Here is a 19519-nt window from a genome sequence, read left to right on the forward strand (position 1 = left end):
AATGGTGTCCGGAAAACCTCTGTTAGCTGGGAAGGCACGTGGCTGGCATCTGCTTCAAAGTTCTGGTTTCATAATGGCTTTCTCCCAGGATGTTCCTCTCTAAGCTGCAGTTCCTCAAAAATGTCACTCTTAGTTGCACTTGGGGTATTTGTCCTCTCTTAGCTTCTCCAGAGCAAGAGTCTGCTTTCAACGGCTGTCTTCAAAACTGTCTCTCATCTGCAGCTCCTCTCTCAGCTCATGTGTGCTCTCTCAGCTCATGTGTGTTCTTCAAAGTGTCCCTCTTGGCTGTAGCAAGCTCACTCCTTCTGTCTGAGCTTTTATAGGGCTCCAGTGAACTAATCAAGGCCCACACTGAATGGGCAGTGCCATGCCTCCATGGAAATTATCCAGTCAGAGTTATCACCCACAGTTGGGTAGGGTGCATTTCCATGGAAATAACCTAATCCAAACTTTCCAACTTAATCCCCACTAATATATCTGCCCCCACAAGATTGCATGAAAGAACATGGCTTTTTCTGGGGGGCATAATATATACAAACCAGTAGAGTGTGACTGAATTAATTCTATCCTACCTTTGTAGGTGGCTGTTTCTTTGGTCAAGTAACCTGTCCAAATCCAGAAGTGAGAGATGAGCCTAATGCATGGCTCATCTGCCAGGGAGTATTTGGGAAGGCCTGACATGCCATGTGGCCTGTCCCCCAGGTTTTAATGCTGCCAGAGCCCCAGCTTGGGGGTTCAGCTGGCCCTCACTACCTCTCTTTCCCTAAGGATGACCTTCAAAGAGCCACCATATATATTTATGGCCACGACCTATTTGTTGGGCAACTGAACAATTGGAAAAGTGGAGTATTTTTGTTTTGTGGTTCAGACCCATAAAATTCTTATGTGGCGTGGGTGTTACTGCCAGCTAGATCAAGGGCTTGCAAACTTGGGATCCGTTCAAATCACCGGGGTTGGTTAAAATCCAGACTCCTATAGCCCTTTTCTGCACTCAGATTCGGATCCATTAGATTTGGACTATTTTTCATAAGCACTAGAAGAGATTTGGAGGCAAGTGGTCCACAGACACCTTTCTGAAAACCACTGATAGACCAACCCTGAGCTCAGATCCTGTTGTCGATAGCACTGCTATTATAAAATTGCCTGGGAAAATAATCCACAGGCTCTTTTCCGAGAGAAGATATCCACATTTTCCCCTGACTCATTCATTCATCCAACAAGTAGTTACTAAACACCTGTTTCATGCCAGGCACTGTTCTAGGGGCAGAGAATTAGAAAGACAATGCCTTGCTTTTATGGAGTTTACATGCAAGAGGCAAAAGGCAATGAACAAGTAAATACATAGTACGTCAGGAGGGTTCAATGCTGTAAAGAAGATTACAGCAGCATAGAGGGACAGAGGGTGGTTCGTGATGAGTGATGGGCAGATGGTTGCGGACACCTTGCTCCATGGTGACATGTGAGTGAGACAGATGTCCATTAACAGTGGGAAACAAATGCTTGGGAAATCCAAGTCAGGAGAGAGTCAGAGCCTGGGGTTGGGGAAGGGGGTGGGTAGGACTTTTGGAATTGCCTAGCCCACAGGTTTTTAGGCAGGCTCCACGCTACACTCCTGATTCCCAAGGTCCGGGATTCAGCATCACTAAGAGTTCCCCAGATAATGGTGTCAGTTGGCCAGGATGGCATGCCCCATCGAGACGGGGACAGTACAGTTAGGTCACCTTTGCCAGTGGGTGGGGCTTGCACTACCTGGCACATTCACACTGGCAGAAGAGTTGAGGGAAACCGAAAGCTCTCGCTCCACAGGAATAAAGAAGGACGTGACCAAGTCCGATGTACCTGGAGCGTATTGAGTGCTGGTGCCTCGCCAAGTGGTAGTGATCATGAATAAGACAACACTTCCAGAGTGTTCTATTCCAGTCCCTTTCCTAAATGATTTACATAGATTTAATATTTAATCCTCAGGGCTTTACATGTATTAACTTCTGTTTCTTCACAACACCCTACGAGAGAGGTGCTATAATTATCCCCACTTGTCAGATCAGGAAACTGAGGCACTAAGAGGTGTCCAGGAGGCCACACATCTAGTGAGTAGTCCAATTGGACTCGAACCCGGGAAGGCTGACTGGATGTTGCTTCGCTGCGCTGTTTCCGGGAGGTGAGGGAGGCTTTGTAGACAAGATACTGATGTCACTGTATAGCAGGAATGAGGAGTTAGTGAGCTTTTCTCCTGTGGGGCCATCCACTTTTCAGAATGTCCTCTATCTGCCCCATACTCCAGGCCCCATTCATTAACAAGCTAATGCTCTGAAGCCTTCCAGAATGATTTGTTTCTGGCATTTATTTAATTGAGTCATCACACTGCTTCTTTCAGGTTAAAATATCATCTGGGAAAAGCTTGTTTTCTTGATCCTAATTAACACTGATTAATTCCTCTCCTATTCTTAGAAAGTGGTATTACCTCTTCCTTTAAAAAAAAAAAAAAGAAAGAAACCCTTTGTTTGTGAGTTTGACTGGTGTTTATTTCCCTCCAGGTGTTGCAGACAGGCAGACGGGAGAGAGGTAGTTGGTAGCACAAATGTAACTTAGCAAAAGAAGAGGAGGGGAGCTTTATCTCCACTGGGGAGTGGTTCCCACCGTGTCTGCTCTTTGGAGTGCTCGTTTCCTGTCTGCTTCTGGGGTTCTGCTCCCCTTCCAGCTGTCAAGTGCATCAACACCGTTGCAAGGTTCTGCTGAGGGCTGGGGAACTAAACCTGCTGCTTCCAGCGTTCCCACTCTAGACTCATCGTTCTGTGTGGAAGCTCCTTCCACTGCCGCCTCTGCCCCCCACTGCAGCACGTTCACCTGAGCTGTGCTGTGTCTTCCCTGGGCCAATTCACTAACCTGCTCCCCGGTCTACCTCTTTGCCTTCTGCCTCCCTGCCGTGGCTTCTCCAGCCAGAAACCAGATGAGCTGTGAAGGGATCAGATCCCCCGCCTGCTCAAACAGTCTTCGATGACTTCCCAGGGCATTTAGGGTAAATCCCTAAATCCTTACAGCAAAGTCTGAGGCCCTATCTGATCTCCACCTACCTCTTCCCAGACCTTCTGGTCTTTTGGTTTCCAAAATGCATCACATACTCGCTCGGGCCTTCCTTATTGAAATCCCCAATTATTCCTCACCACCCATTCTTCTCTTGTTCAGCTCCTTGGAGACCAAGTCAGCCCCTGACACCCCAGGGCCAGGTCAGCCCTCCCATTAGATGCTGTTATAGCCATTTTGAGCACTTTACCCTGCTGCCCTCATCCCAACTGGAATGACCGATTGCATAATTCTGTATTGACGTCTGTCATCACCCCACGGTGCTCCAAGGGCTGGAAAGGCAAGTTGGAGTCTGCCCAGAGCTGCTGCACCCTCAGCTCTAGCAAAACACCAGACGTCAAGCAGACTTTCCATGAATATATGTTAAATCGCTGACTCGAGGTCTCCTGCCTTCGGGAAGTGTTAGGGGAATTTGTCATGGGAATCAACCACATCAACCACAGTTGTGGGGTACATCACCTCTGCGCAGATGGGTGTCTCAAGCTTGGATATAGGTATCAGAGCAGGGCGGGGTGGGTCAGGGGTGCTTGAGCCCCTGACAGATGCACCCCCACCTTAGATATATGCCAAAAGAAACTTGATGGTCCCAAATCTTCCATTTGTTTTCCTCTTTTAGTGTGTTCTTCAGCTTTTCTTTGAATATGTCTGATTTTCTTAGTGGGGTTTGCAGCTGAGTTACTTACAGCTATTTGAGTGCCCTTCCCGATGTCACTCTCATTGTGTCACTCCTACAACCAGCAGTATCACTGGACACACCCCGGCACAGACAGCTCGCCTTCCAAGCCATAATTCCCAAGATGTCAAAACTTTGCCGGAGGAGGAGGAGTCCTGCTGGTTCCAAATCGGGCCATGTTAGATGGCAGCCCAGTGGAAAAAGAAATCCTGGGATGAGAGTCACACTCAACCCTTCAGTTTCAGCAATAAATTACAAAGCGTGGGGCCGCACACTTCATGTGCTCTATCTCATTCAGTCCTCACCAGAGCCTGTGACACAGATAAAACTAATATCCCTACCTGACAGCTGGGGAAATGAGGTGCAAAGAGGCTGCGTGTTGGGGAAACACTGCTTCCTGCTCCTGAGGTTCTCTCCATGTGGAAGGAACTGTCAGTGTCAAGTGAGGCCCACAGCAGGCAGGGGGAGCGTGCACCTCCCTTTTTTTTTTTTTTGCCCTGGGTGGCAGCCATGTGCACTGCGTCCCCCTGGGCAGCTCTCACCAACACCCAGCCTGGCCCTGCACTGCTAGGAGGGATGCTGAGTTTCTGTTATTGGAGGGTCCAGACATCAGGCCCATCTGGGCCTCCAACCCATCCATTACCAGGAGCCAAGGGTCTGTTTCCCCCACCCGCCTTACCCTTTGTCTGGTCACTCTGTTCAGGACCTGATGTTGGAGCAAAGTTCCGCCATTATCAGGCCACCTCAGAACCCCCAACATTAGGTAACTTGTCCAGAGTTGCACTCTTGGCACACGAGGAGCCTAGCAGTTGAGCCCAGGCAGGCTGGCTCTGGAGCACTTGCCTTTGACCACTCAGGTGTACTGCTCCTCCTACCCAGTTTGCTAAAGCTGCAGTTATGCAAAATACCAGAAATGGATGGACTTTTATAAAGAGGATTTGTTAGGTTATAAAGTTATAGTTGTAAGGCCATAGAATTGTCCAGACTAAGGCATCAGCAAGAGGATACCTTCACTAAAGGATGGTCGATGGCATCAGGAACACCTCTGTCAGCTGGGAAGACACTTGGCTGGCATCTGCTGGTCTTTTGTTCCCAGGTTGCATTTCAAAATGACTTTCCCCAAAATGTCTTTGAGCTTCTGTCTTAGCAGCTCTCTCTGAGCTATTCTGTATCCTTACTTCTTTCTCTGAGCATCTGGGAGTCCTCTCTTAGCTTCTCCAAGGCAAACCCTGGGTTTCATCTCTTAGCTTAGCATCTCCAAATGTCTTTCTGTCTGCATCTCCAAGCATCTGTCTCCAAGTATCAGCGTCTTTGTCGGCTCTTAGCTCTCTTACTTACTCCAGTGAACTAATCCTGAATGGGTGGGGTCCACACCTCCATGGAGATAATTTAATCAGAGTTCTCACCCATAGTTGTGTGATTCACATCTCCATGGAAACACTCAATCAAAAGGTCACACCCTAATCAAGACTATTAAGTCTGGCCCCACAAGATGGCATTAAAGAAAATGGCTTTTCTGGGGGACATAATATATGCAAACTGGCACTGGCTCCATCATCAAAAATGTGGATACATTTTGAAGATTGAGGTGACTTTATAATATGAGCCACATTGACACTTAACCTCCTCCCTCTTGCTTCTGAAGCAGACTTACTCGAGTGGCCAATGGCCACCATTTCTAAATCTCTACCCAGAGAGTGAAGGGCTGGAGGAGAGAGAGAGAGAACACAGGAACTTTCTCTACCCCCAAATGTGGGCTCAGGACCTTGGAGCTTATAGTGTGTGCACTTGTTTTCAAGGACTCGCAGAGGTTTCTTCTTCACCATTGTCATCGCCATCGTTGTCTTCATCATTCTTTGTCTTATCTTTCATTACTGTAACTGGTGCTCTCCAAATTTCACAGTAACACATTAGCATTGTACACAAATATAAAAGCAAAGCCAGTTATCTCAAAACCTCACCTGAGTTAACTCAAATTATCCTTCTTTATTTTGATCCCTGCACCTCCCAAGCCTGATCTTGAATGATCTTCCCCTGGTTTGGCCCTTCACACCCGAATTCCGAAAATACAGAGAGATCGTGACTTTCTCCTCAGGAATTCTCAGGGCCACTTTTCGCTTCCCTAGTTGGTAGTGAAAAATCAGGACAATCTCTAGGCCAGCAGGAGCACTAGACTAGGAAGGACTTGTATTGACTAATTTTGGTGGAGATGCTTCTCACGTATTATTTCACTTGGTCCTCGTTGACCCACTCAACAGCCAAGGAAACCGAGGCTTGGAGCAGCTATGTAACTTTCCCAAGGATGCTCAACTAAGAAGGGTGAGAGCTGGGATTCTGTCCAGGTTTGTCAGACCTCACCCTTGCTTCATTGCATACTGGGGACCTGGATGAATGGTTAGGAAAGGACCCACCAGCCTTGTCTGACCTGATTACTCTGGTTCTCTAACAGGGATCAAGAGGGGCTTCTCATTTTTAGTTGAAGTACAAAAGAATAGGGGCAAAAACCAGCTTCAAGATGGAATAGGAGACACTTGGTTTGTCGGAATTGAATAGGCTCTACATGATTTTTGGTTTGAAACTTTTCTGCTGATTCTAAATCAAGGGTTGAAGAGTTTGGGAAGGGGACAGGGAGAAGGAATGCTTGTAGTGATTGCTTTCTCGATGCACGTGGTCTGATCAGTCTCAATGCCTCTTTTGCTATTTTTATTTCCACATGCAAGGACTTTAGACAAGTCCCTGAGATTTCCATCTGGTAAGTAGGGAGCCTGTTTTAGTTTCCTGGCTGCTAAAACAAATACCACAAAATGGATTGACTCAACAACAGAATTTATTGGGTCATGGTTTCAGAGGCCAGAAGGCTTGCTTCTGGCTGGCCGGCAATCTTTGGGGTTCCTTGGCTTTTCCATCACGATAGGGCACATGGCAGCATCCTCTCCTTTCTCTTCTGGGTTCTGTTGACTTCCAACTTCTGGCTGTTCCAGTGGCTTCTCTCTCTGTGGCCTTCTCTTTTTTTTTTTTTTTTTTTTTTTTTTAATCATCATTTTATTGAGATATATTCACATACCACGCAGTCATACAAAACAAATTGTACTTTCGATTGTTTACAGTACCATTACATAGTTGTACATTCATCACCTAAATCAATCCCTGACACCTTCATTAGCACACACACAAAAATAACAAGAATAATAATTAGAGTGAAAAAGAGCAATTGAAGTAAAAAAGAACACTAGGTACCTTTGTCTGTTTGTTTGCTTCCCCTACTTTTCTACACATCGATCCATAAACTAGACAAAGTGGAGTTTGGTCCTTATGGCATTCCCAATCCCACTGTCACCCCTCATAAGCTACATTTTTATACAACTGTCTTCGAGATTCATGGGTTCTGGGTTGTAGTTTAATAGTTTCAGGTATCCACCACCAGCTACCCCAATTCTTTAGAACCTAAAAAGGTTGTCTAAAGTGTGCGTAAGAGTGCCCACCAGAGTGATCTCTCGGCTCGTTTTGGAATCTCTCTGCCACTGAAGCTTATTTCATTTCCTTTCACATCCCCCTTTTGGTCAAGAAGATGTTCTCCATCCCACGATGCCGGGTCTACATTCCTCCCCGGGAGTCATATTCCACGTTGCCAGGGAGATTCACTTCCCTGGGTGTCTGATCCCACGTAGGGGGGAGGGCAGTGATTTCACCTTTCAAGGTGGCTTAGCTAGAGAGAGAGGGCCTCTGTGGCCTTCTCTTTAAGACCTCCAGTGATAGGATTGAGACTCATCCTGATTGGGCCAAGCCACACCTTAACTGAAGTAACCTCATCAAAATGTCCTATTTGTGATGACTTCACACCCACAGGATTGGATTAAAAATCTGTTTTCTGGGGTTCATAACTCCAAGCCACTGCAGCTGGAGATATCAGGAACAGAGGCCCTAACCAAATATCAGCAGCCCTAGAAAGGTTAACTTAATTCCATTTGGAATAACGTGGTTACCTCTGAGGCTACAGTCAATTCTTTAGACACTGGGTTTAAATTAGGGTTTAATGTGATGAAAACTGTCATGTCAAATACAATTGCTATGGTTTCTTCAGCAGCATCTTATTTCATGTACAGTGATATACTAGGAATTGCATTTAGACCAATTTTAAAGACTTGTATAAACACACTAATAGGCATTTACATTTTCTTGGTGCAAGAATCACATGATGTGAAAGTGTGGCTATTATAGTTGGTTCTGATGATTTTTATATGACAGTGGAGATACTCAGTGCTCTTTAAGTTTTTTTTTCTTTTTTAGTTTTTTAACCATATGGAAAGTATGTCTGTAAATCAAATTAGCTGATTTTTGCTGAGGGGAAAACAAAGGTAAAGGGATCTCAAGAGTCACAGGAGCAGTGGACCGAGGCCAACTTGCTAGCAGCTCTGGCTTGTGCAGAGCTCGGTCGTTACACCTAAATATGGGTGTAAAGATGTTCTGGAAACTCACATGGTACCTTGTAACCTCGGACATAGAAAAGATTGTCCTCTTCCCTTCTATGTCCCTTCTGGGGACACTAAGTCCAAAAAAAAAAAAAAGTTTTTAAAATAAATACTCATTAAACTTTCATGGTTAGAGCAATATATTTCCTTGAAAATTGTACTTGATAATTATGTGTATGTATGTATACATATGCATGCCTATCCATACATAGACATGTATGCACCTATTTTAGGTAATAGTCAGAAGTCATTTGGAGCCACGGGTTGGAGGAGGAGGAGGTGGGAGGGAGAGTTGAATGTGGGGCATCCTGGGGAGAGGGGCCACCCTAAGATGCACCAGTGCAAGGGGCCGGAGGCTACTGGGACACAGACCCCCAGGTACTCCTGCCCCTCCACCCCCAGGCAATTTTATTTCCTCCTGAGTGTCAGGGTTTCCTTCGTAGAATGGGGTCTCGCCACCCTCACCGCTTTTATGTGGGTGTAGACATCACACATTGTAAGTCAATAGTTATTTTAAAAGTAGAAAACAATGCTTAAAAATCCAGTTGCCAAACTAGAAGACTTTATACATTATAAAATGTTCTATTTTATGTCCATGGCCTGAAGTTTGTCTCTCACTCAAGAAAACAGATTTATTTCTAAACATGTTTTGTCATATCTTTTGCTGGAAATGGAAGAAACAGTTTTTTTCTTTGACAAAATTGTCCCAGGGGAACAAACAGATGCTTTCCCAAATTAGAGCACAAGCCTTCCTGAAACATCAGTATCTGATAACTAGAATATAGTAGCAGGCTTTTAGTTCAAATTTCAGAAAAGCTGTTGTGAAGTCAGTGGTTTGGGCAGTTTTGCCACATGGTCCATCTGGGCTAGTTCTGCTATCAGTGCTGTTTTCATCTTCTTCTTCATCTTCATCAGCACCATCCAAGGCCTCCTCTTGAGCTGCCATCACCCAGTTCTGCACATCCCACTGTACGTGGGGTCTGGGGAGCTCACCCACCTGCTCCCTCATCTGGGCCACACCCAACAACAGGCCCTGGAAAGGGTCGACATCACCCAGCACCTCACAGGACACCCACTTGCTTTTTTTAGTTTTTTTTTTTTTTTGACTCAACTTTTTATTTCGGAATAATTTTAGATTTACAGAAAAGCTGCTGATGTAGTACAGAGTCCCGGGATATCCCTCACCCAATCTCATTATTGTTCACATCATATTACTGCGGTATGGTTGTCAAAACCAAGAGACTGACCTTGGGGCATCACTATTAACTGAGCCCTACACCTCGTTTGGGGTTCACCAGTGTCTCCCCTCACTCCCTCTTTCCAGTCCCGGATCTGGTCCCAGATCCAGCCCCGGCACCGTCGTCGCATCCAGAGCTCACGTCTCCCTGGCTCCTCTGGTCTGTGACAGCTCCTTGGGCTTCCCTTATTTTTCCTGACCTTGACAGTCTTAAGGAGCACTGTCCACCCAGCCCTTTTCCTTTGCTCACTCTTCAATGGGGAGATTCTGGGCAGCCAGCCATGCCTAGCGGCAGGAGAGCAGAGAGAAAGGGGGCTGGGAGGCTGGTTGGGGGCATCTCCACTCACACCCGGCCAGGGAGATGCTGGAACTGAGGTGTGTCCTCGGCTGGTCTCCAGTGTTAAATTGACAGATCCACACCAGAACATTAGTGAACCACTTGACCTTATTATCACATGTAAGAATCCTTTCCGAATGACTTTCTCAACCAGTTAGAGCCTCCCAAGAAACTTGGGCTCATAACTTTACAGTCACCTACATCCCTTTGAGTCAAAACATTTGCCCATCCTGCTCAATACCCTTAGCTCCAGTGACAGTTGACTGTGCCGTGCAACACATACATAGATGCACAGGTGTATGTACAGGTAGGTGTACATATTATGTATATATACATATTTTTTTTATTTATTTATCACACGCTCAAGTTGCAGTGTTGGAAGAGTAGCTACAACCATCCTAAGTTCTGTGCCACAACATGAAGAAGCTTTTCAGCTAGCGATTTTGCAGGTCTCCGAGCCATGGGTGATGTGTACTGGACGCAGACACTATAAGAACAGAGAACTGCTTGTTTTGATTTGCCCAGGGCCTAATTAATGCCTCCGAAACCTAGACTATCATCAAGTTCCATACTTAGGCAAAAGTACAGTGCCTCTCCATGGTTTGTTTATTTGTGTGTCTCCTGCTAGTTTCCAAAAAAAGGACCCACGTGAAAAATTTATACTGACGGCATCTCTTGGCTCTTGGTCAGGCACCAGAGGGAAATGCTAACTGCAAAGTTAGCATCTCTGAGACTGCATTTTCTATCCTTAAAGCATAGACCCCATCCCCTGGCTTAAAGGGAAAAACCATCCTCTTTTCGTGGTGCCCAAATCCGGGAAGCTGGTTGGTCCTTGCAGCCACCTGCCTGGGATCTTCCCATGTGCCGCCTGGGAGAGTCATCTGCTTCTGTTCCCTTGCAGAACTGGAGAAGGAACTTTCCAGAAGGCCCAAGAAGGTCTGCATCGTGAAGGTGGTGGGGACCAGGAACCTGTGGAAAAACATCGTGGTCCTGTGTGTGAACTCGTGAGTGAGGAGGGAGGAGGGGTGCGTGGGCTGGAGTGGGTCAGGCAGAAAGGTGCAGGGCACTGCTTCTCGCTTCTCGTATCGGTAAAGGAAAGAGATTTATTTGGGGGAGAATTAAACATCCTATTGCAGTAAGGGTCTGAGATGCCCGAAATGAGACAGTCCTATGTCCCTGGCTATTTCTGAACAGAACGCAGCTGGCGGCCGGGTGCTGGCAGGAGGATCTTCCCAAGGCTCACAGTGGCGACACCTCCCTTCTCTTACCCAGGCCCACGCCAGTGACCACAGCCCCATGCTCGCCGGGGCCTCCTGCCAGCAAAAACCCTGGCCATTCCTGCTGTCTGCTTGCATTTGGGCCCGAGCAGGACGCCTTGGGGAAGGATGGCTTCCTCTTTTAGCGTGCCCCAGAGAAATGTTGGGTCTCTGCCCAGCCCTTGCCGTCAGCCTGCTCCCCCATGCCAGGAGGGTGGAGTAGACACCCCCTTGCTTCTTAGGGGTCTGTCCACAGCTCCCTTCAGAAACCTCAGCTCTGTGGGGGTTCTGGACACTAGAACCCGCCACCCCTCCACCTCCTTGTGGTGCATCCATCAACCAGGGACAGATGGCTCTTTTCCTCTCCCCACCCCTCCCGTCGCCATTATGGGCTATTGGGGTGCTCACACTGCCTCCCTCACTCCTCCTCAGCCACAGAAGCACCCTTGGCCTCACCACCCCCAGTCACCCATTACCTTGGGGTCTCCATCTCACACACCCGTTACCAGGCTTCCATGCCCTGTCCTCCTATCGCCCCTCCTTCCCTGTCCTCCGAGGGTCCCCACCCCAGCAATCCTTCTTACTGACTCTTCCGATCCAGGGACCCTGCCATTCCCTCACAGTCCTGCATCTCCTCCTTCCCCACCTAGAGTTCATGCTCCATCGCTTAACCCCTCGCAGCACCCACCCTCCAATCCCATGCCCCACTTGACTCCATTGCAACAGCCTGGCAGGATGTATACTTAAGGTATGCTAAGCACGTGCTGGGCATTTGGTGGGTGTGCACTGGACATGTGCTGGGCATGTGTTGGGTGAACACTAGGCATGTGTTGGGTGTTTGGTGGGTGTACACTGGACTGTACTGGGGATGTCGTAGGAGTACACTGGACTTGTGATGGGCATACACTGGATGTGTGGTGGGCTTACAATGGACATGTGGGTATACACCAGACATGTGCTGGGTGTTTAGTGGGCGTACACTGGCTGTGTGCTGGCCATGTGGGTGTACACTGGGCATGTGCTGGGCATGTGGTGGGCATACACTGGATGTGTGCTGGGCATGTGGTTGTACACTGGCCATATACTGGCCGTGTGGTGGGTGTACACTGGGTATATGTTGGATATACGGCTATACACTGGGCATGTTCTGGACATGTGGGTGTACACTGAATGTGTGCAGGGTGTCTGGTGGGTGTATACTGGACATGTAGTGGGTGTACACTGAATGTGTGCTGGGCATTTGGTAGGTGTATACTGGACATGTGCTGGCCACATGGTGGGTGTACACTGTGCATGTGTTGTGTGTACATTGGGCGTGTGCTGCGTGTGTGCTAGGTGCACACTGGACATGTGTTGGGCATGTGCTGGGTGTACACGACGTGTGCTGGGTGTTTGGGGGGTGTACACTGGGCATATGTTGGATGTACACTGGGCATGTGGTGGGTGTACACTGGACATGTGCTGGATGTTTGGTGGGTGTACACTGGAAATGGGGTGTACACTGAATGTGTGCTCGGTGTTTGGTGGGTGTACTTTGACGTGTGCTGGGTGCGTGCTATTGGAAGTGGCTGGAGAAAACCCTTCTGTGCTAGTATTCCTCACTTTAAAGCTGTGCCCATCGGTTTCCACTCTACCCTGCCTGGCTTCTTACTTCATTTCTCCTATCATTCCACTCACCTAGTCTCCAATTATTTTATGCCTTGTCTCTCCTCAAACTGCCAATGCTCTCCGTGCTCCCCTCCCACTCCAGCTAATGGTCTTGCTTCAAACTCCACTGAGCAAACAGAACCCATTGGACAGGCACTCCCTCATCTCCCGCCACCAAATCCACCAACCCCGGGACCCATATCCTCCCTCTCCTTTCCCTCCGATTGCAGCGACCAACTGTCCCTGCTCCCCATCCTGGGGCCCAGAACCCCCTTTCCTCTTGCCTTCCCAGGGACTTTCCTTCTGCACCTGCACCTCCTCTCTCCTTCATCATCAGTTTCTCTCTCTCTCCTGAATGTGTCTCATCACTCACGTACACATCTTCCCAGCAGAACCTCTCTGAGGAGCTGTCTGCAGCTGCCGTCTGTCCCTCCTCATGCCCCTGCCTCTCAGGCCACACTGGCCAGACTTCCAGTGTCACCATGTGCCCAACCTACTCCCAGCACATCAGCCAGGGGCCCTCCCGCTGTCAAGCCCAGCACTCACTTTCCTGTCCATGCCTTGTCGATTGATTGTCAGCAGCGCTGACCTCCACGGACCACTGCCTCCATCCGGGAATGCTCTCCTCTCCAAATCTTTGTGTCATCATCTCTCCTGGTGTTCCTTCTGTCTCACCACCTCTCCTCCTTTCCACATATCAGAGTCCTCAGAGCTTCCACCGAAGCTCTAAACTCTGTCTGCTTGATAGCTGGGCACTGAATGGGCAGCTCAGAGTTAACATGACCAAAATGGAATGCTCGGTGCCTGCGGTTCAGCCTACACACACACCCACAGACCCCCCAGCTCTATGCCAGGTCCATCCTGGCCTGTGAAATGGTGCTACCTCCATCCAACCACCAGTCTCCAAGGCAGAGCCATTTCGCCTCTAGAAGAAGGGGCTGTCTGCCGCCTTCCCCCATGCATTGTGTGGCCTGAGCCCTCAGCACCTGCGTGGAGGACCGAGCAGCCCTCTCTCCCTTCCAGCCCCTCCTTCTGCCTGGTAGCCCCTTGAAGAAGCTCCTCAGGCCTTGGCCCTGCTATCCTCAAGCCCCCTGCAGCCCCCATTGCAGCCGTGACCTAACCCACCGGGGTCTGGCTCCTGCCAGCCTTCCTGGTTTCTCTCCCGCCCAGTACAAATCACAGCCCCACCGCTGTCTGTCTCATGGGCCATATCCCAGCACAACAGGCTGCCTGAAGGAGCCCTTAGCTCGCGTCTTTGCCGAAGCCCTGGCGGAGGTCGTGTGTTCCTGGCAGCTCTTTGACATCCTCCCTTTGCATTTCTCCCCGCCACGTCTCAGTTTATGGGAGCAGCGCGCACCGTGCCCCCCTGCTGAGGGGCTCCATACTGAGCGAGCGCCACGGGCTCCCCGGGAGGGCAGTGGGGTTCCCTGGGCTTTGCGCTCCCGGCTCACAGCGGTGCCTCCGCGCAGGCTGACGGGCTTCGGCATCCACCACTGCTTCGCCAGGAGCATGATGGGCCACGAGGTGAAGGTGCCGCTCCTGGAGAACTTCTACGCCGACTACTACACCACGGCCGGCATCGCCCTGGCCTCCTGCCTGGCCATGTGCGTGGTGGTCAGGTTCCTGGGCCGCAGGGGCGGGCTGCTGCTCTTCATGATCCTCACCGCGCTGGCCTCGCTGCTGCAGCTCGGGCTGCTCAACCGTGAGTGGGGGGTGGGCGGGAGGGCTGTCAACCATGAGTTGGGGGGCGGGGGGGGCGCAGGGTGGGGCGCTGCTCAACTGCGAGGGGGCGCGGGAAGGGGATGTGGGTGCAGGAGAGGCAGCCGAGGGTGTGGGGTGGGGAGGGTTTCGGGAAGAGGGGCTGGGGTGTTGGGAGAAGCGCAGAGGTGTGGGAAGGGGTTGGGGAGGCCTCAGCCTGGTGGAGAGAGGAGGCTCCTACCACCAAAGAGTGTTCCAAGAGGCTCTAGGAGAAGTTTTACGCAGCCTGAAACCGAAAGAGTCATTATTTGAAAACCAGCATCTCCGGAAAGGAAACTCTTTGGGAAAGACCAAGCTTTAATCAAAATGTTTCTGAATGTGCTGCTCACACCCCCACTCCCACCCCCCACCCACCCCCTCCACCCCACACCCCGCCAATCCACACTGTGTTTCCCGCCTCCGTGTATCCAAATCCAGAGACTTTCACTTCTTGACAGCCCATTTCTAGGTGATGCATCACATGACAAAGAACAAAGGATGTGTTTCTTTCCTGTGAAATTAAAGGGGAGACAAATCCGTTTAGACACCCTTGCATCGGAGCACTGCACTGCTTTTAGTAGGTGCTCCCAAACTCATTAGGATTTCTCACTAAAGGAAAAAGAATTGAAAACAGAGCTAGAGGATCCATCTGATTACTCTAGCTGCAGCAGGCAAGCACAGTATAGCTCCTGGTGAGCCAATGACCCTCCTGGGGTCTGGGAAACCCTGCAGCATCTCCCATTGTGGGGGTTGGAGCTGGTCTGTGAATGGGTCAAGCCCCCAAGCTTTCTCCTAACCCCTGGGCAGAGAGTAGGGCCACTTCTTTAGCAGGCAAGCTCAACGGAGCTCCTAAACTAGACTCTCCGATTGTCCGCTTGCACAGTAGATCAGAGCTGCTGAGGAAACTAACAGCCTTCTAGTGTTTCAGGTTTTTGAGTCATCTAAGGTGCAGGAATCAGCATCCATAAAAGAAGGGAAAGAAGGAAAACCTCAAAATCCTCTTCAACCTCATGCAGATTTACGGAGGAGCTAGTTTCCAATGTGGAAGCAAATTTTCCAACTTATGGGAGTTCGTATGCATAGCGTACCTTGCTGGAAACTGGGCCTTAAAGGTTCAGCTGTCACTAGTCACCCTCTGGAGGGGGGAGTATGTCGTCTTATTCCTGTCCCCATGGTGGCAGGCAGGGGCAGGTCCACCTCTCCAGCTGCTAGTCGCCCTTCCAGGGACCCTCTGCTGAGCTCACGTGGTTTGGGGAAATACAGCCAGGTGCCTCCACCCCAGGGTGACACCGAGACACCCCTTGTAGCTTCCAAGCAGGAATGCCTCAGGAACTTTGTGGACACGACAAGCTGCTGCAAGGAACCGGGCTTGGAGCACAAATGAGCCCCCTGACCAGATCCGCCACAGTCTTGACGCTCTCTCAAGCACAGTCCAGCAGTGATGGAATAATTTTACACATGAGGCAATTCATCCTTAGGTTTGAGGTTGGGGAGATCGGCTCCGGTCTCTATTCTGAAGGGCTCCTTCTCCCACTCCCACCCCCCAGTTGTTATGCCAAGATTTGGAGGATTTTTTCCCCCATAAACTTTTTATTTTGAAATAATTTTAAACTTACAGGACAGTTGCAAAATAATACAAACCCCAGACAGAGAACTCCAACATAACCCATTGCCCCTATCTCCAGATACCCACATCCATCAGTTTGAACATTTTGCCACATTTCTTGTACCATTCTATCCATCCTTCTATCTGTCTGATCTTTTTTGGTCTACTTATCTATTTTCTAAACATATGAGAGCAGGTTGTGTACATCATGCTCCTTGAACACTTAATACTTCCACGTACATTTCTGATATTCACTCATGTAAAGGCCAGGGGTCTTTAGTCCTTTGTGTAATCCAAGGGCTAATTCCGGAAGCCCTGGAACTCTTAGCCCCCTGAGGTGCCCCAGCAGCTCCTGCACGTTCTGGAGCTGGGGGTGCAGGCCACCCCATCTCATAGGCCGGGGCCTGTGGACTTCGCCAACCCAGAATCCAAAGGGACATTTGCTTTTTTTTTGTTTGTTTTTTTTTGTTTTTTTTTTTTTTAAATCTTCATTTTATTGAGATATATTCACATACCACACAGTCATACAAAACAAATCGTACATTCAATTGTTCACAGTACCATTACATAGTTGTACATTCATCACCTAAATCAATCCCTGACACCTTCATTAGCACACACACAAAAATAATAAGAATAGGGACATTTGCTTTTAAAGGCACCCCTGGGAACCTGTGATGGCTTCATACCTGACGTTCTCTCCTTCCCTGCTTTCTCTCTTCTTGTGTATGTGGGTGCAATCGTTTCCATGGACCCAGTGATTGGAAAATACAGCCAGCATCCAGACTCAGGTGAGTCCCCGAGCACGTGGGCCGTGCAATTCCTTATCTTTTTAAGACATCCAGATGGGCGTTTTCATAAAGATTCATGAACTGTGGTTTCCCTTTCCTCTCTCTCTCCACCTCCTTCCTCTCCAAGAGATGCAGCTGAAGTTGGCCGTAGGTTGGACACTATAAGCATACATTCGTATTCTCTGCTCCCCCTTGCCTCTAGAAGGAGCTGCTCCTTCTCCCCATTGCTGTCCTGCTTGGCGCGCAGCCCCCACCCCCTCCCCTGGCAGCGGTGGTCAGCAGGTTCTGGGACTGATGCCAGCAAGGTCTGTCTCACAGACAGAGCCTGGGCAAGATCCGAGAGCCCAGTGTCAATTGCGGCCCAGCTCTCCACACTGCCAGGGCAAGCTGCTGCCCCTCCACCCCTTTTAAGTCCCAGAAGCTCAGGGCTCAGGGTCCACGGGAGCCCGAGGGGCTGCCACCCGGCGCCTTGCTGCTGCTGGTCATCCCGCCTGGCCTGATCCCCGCAGCACCCCCGGGGTGGGGTGGCCTCTCTGGAACGAGGGCCTCGGGGCCTGCGCTCGCGATCCAGCCTGGGGAGGGAAGTGAGCTGCAGCCCAAACGCGTGAGCCCCGGCAACATGCCGACACGCCACGCTTGGCGCCTCCTGCGCTGTGAGTTCAGCCTCTGCTGCTCCTTCCGAGAGCAGTTTCCCTGCAGGCCCGTAAGCCCGTCTGTTCTCTTCAGTTGACACTGATCACGATGCCACGTGCCGCGTGTTGGGCTGTTCAAGCCCAAGACCAACGTCGCTTTGGCTCTCTCAAGTGCAGAGGTTCTCTAGGGAGAAGCCTGTTGCTTGGGCACGGGAAGCCCAATGCCTGCCCTTCCTGCAGGGACTGGCTCTTCGTCTAAGCAGCTGCAGCAGCAGGCAGTGGGAGCCAGGGTGCCCAGGCTGACAGGGAAACCTCAGGCACCCCATGAAGTCTCCTGACCTTCCGGGCCCTGCGGTGCTATGTGCTCTTTTGAGGGAGCCGAGCACTCTGTCTCCACTGCCAAGTGGGGAGGAGAGAGGAGATGGGGTGTGGTCCCAGGCCTCCCTCCTCCCCACGCATCCTCTGCGCTGCCTCGCCCCTTCCTTTCCCTCTTCTTTTTCTCCTCCCTTCCGCCTCCCTCTTACCATCATCCCCTTTTTCTGTCCCCCCACTCCCCACCCCAGGTATGAGTGACAGCGTCAAGGACAAATTCTCCATCACGTTTTCCATCGTGGGCATGTTCGCCTCACACGCCGTGGGAAGCCTCAGCGTTTTCTTCTGCGCAGAAATCACCCCGACTGTGATAAGGTGAGTGCCGGGAGAGGCCCCATCGGATGTTTTCATCTCAGTGCTCATCCCTGGGTCCTCGGGCTGGGCTGCCCGTTTGGCAAGGCCCTTGCTGATTGAACAGCCCCACCTCTGTCCTGCCCGGCTTCGCGGTCAGTTGAGGTGGGCCCAGGTGAGTCACGGCTGGATGGCAAATGGTGGGCTTCGCCCTGAGAACGTGATCCGAGACCCCTAGGAGTGGGAGCTTTTCAGGGCCTGGGAACCATGCCTGCGACTGGAGACGGGAGATGAGCAGATCACTGACACCCAGACTTCACCTGATATTACCCACCATTAGCTCTTCTAAGAGACCTCAGTTTAAAACTCTATTTCTAAATTTAAAACGTGGTAGAAAGGACCAGATTTTTTATTGGCCTGAGACATTAATGTCATTAATGCAAAGGAAAGCCTCATAGAGGGGAAGCCCAGCAAGTGAGAGCATTCCCTTCATTTACCTAATATTTATCAAGAACCCACCACGTTCGACAGGAGCAACAAACGCCTCGCCTGCGTGGGGTTTATCTGGATTTTCATGCTTTCCAGAAAGGCATTTATTGTGCTTCAGTTTTAGTCCATAAAATGAGGTTTAATCCTTCTGGAGCTGTCCCTGGAAGTACATGCGTGCTACAAACCATCGAATGCTATTAAGATTATAAAAGTGTATGGCTGAACTGCAACATCACAGCCTTTTCCTGGTAATTGCCATTGTGACTTATCAAGGACCTTGTTTTGGTTTGCACCACTAGCATTTCTAATGCATGTGCTTTTTAAAAAATAGAAATTGTGCTATGGACGGTTGTTCAGCTGTGAGATAAAACCCAGAAGTCAGCTTAGTGACATCCATCACCCTTATTTTCCTGCATGGAACGTCCAGGCAATCACAGTTCAAGAGAGGCTGTGTACAGACTCATTACTTAGCCCCGTTGGGGCTGGGAAGGGCCTGGGGAGGATGTGGGGGCCCAGGGCCTGTCTCCCTCCCTGCATTTCCAGGAGTCACGCTGACAACAGACTTTTCACGTGACCTCATTAATGCTCTCAGATTTTTATGATACATGCCAAGCCTGGAGGCTACTGGATGCCTGTCACAAAGTCCCAAGGAATTCTGTATTTGAGAAAAAAGTAATTCAATGCAGAGTAAGCCCTTCTGTTCTTACCTTTTGTGTAAGCTAAAGCAAAGAGATGAGTCAGGAGTTCATTTCATGCTGGCCATTGCAAAATACCTCAGGTATCCAGCCATTTGGTTCTGCATCTTCTTCTTTAACTAGTTAAATTTCCTTCCTTTATTCTATAAGAGAGCACAGCAAAGGCATCTCTTTCACTAGAGCAGAAGTCAGGGTGAGCCCTTTGA

General features: G+C 49.7%; 1 protein-coding gene across 2 annotated transcripts in view; it reads left to right on the forward strand.

Annotated features, from left to right (window-relative positions):
- Positions 1-19519, forward strand: part of SLC22A23 (solute carrier family 22 member 23) — a 198286-nt gene that overhangs the window by 167653 nt on the left and 11114 nt on the right. For both annotated transcript variants that reach the window (XM_037842557.1, XM_037842558.1), the window contains exons 6-9: positions 10699-10801; positions 14170-14402; positions 16802-16834; positions 18030-18153. In XM_037842557.1, the coding sequence (XP_037698485.1) occupies positions 10699-10801; positions 14170-14402; positions 16802-16834; positions 18030-18153 (493 nt within the window). The remainder of the gene's footprint in view (positions 1-10698; positions 10802-14169; positions 14403-16801; positions 16835-18029; positions 18154-19519) is intronic.

This window comes from Choloepus didactylus, chromosome 7 (assembly GCF_015220235.1).
Source record: "Choloepus didactylus isolate mChoDid1 chromosome 7, mChoDid1.pri, whole genome shotgun sequence".
Lineage (NCBI taxonomy): Eukaryota > Metazoa > Chordata > Mammalia > Pilosa > Megalonychidae > Choloepus > Choloepus didactylus.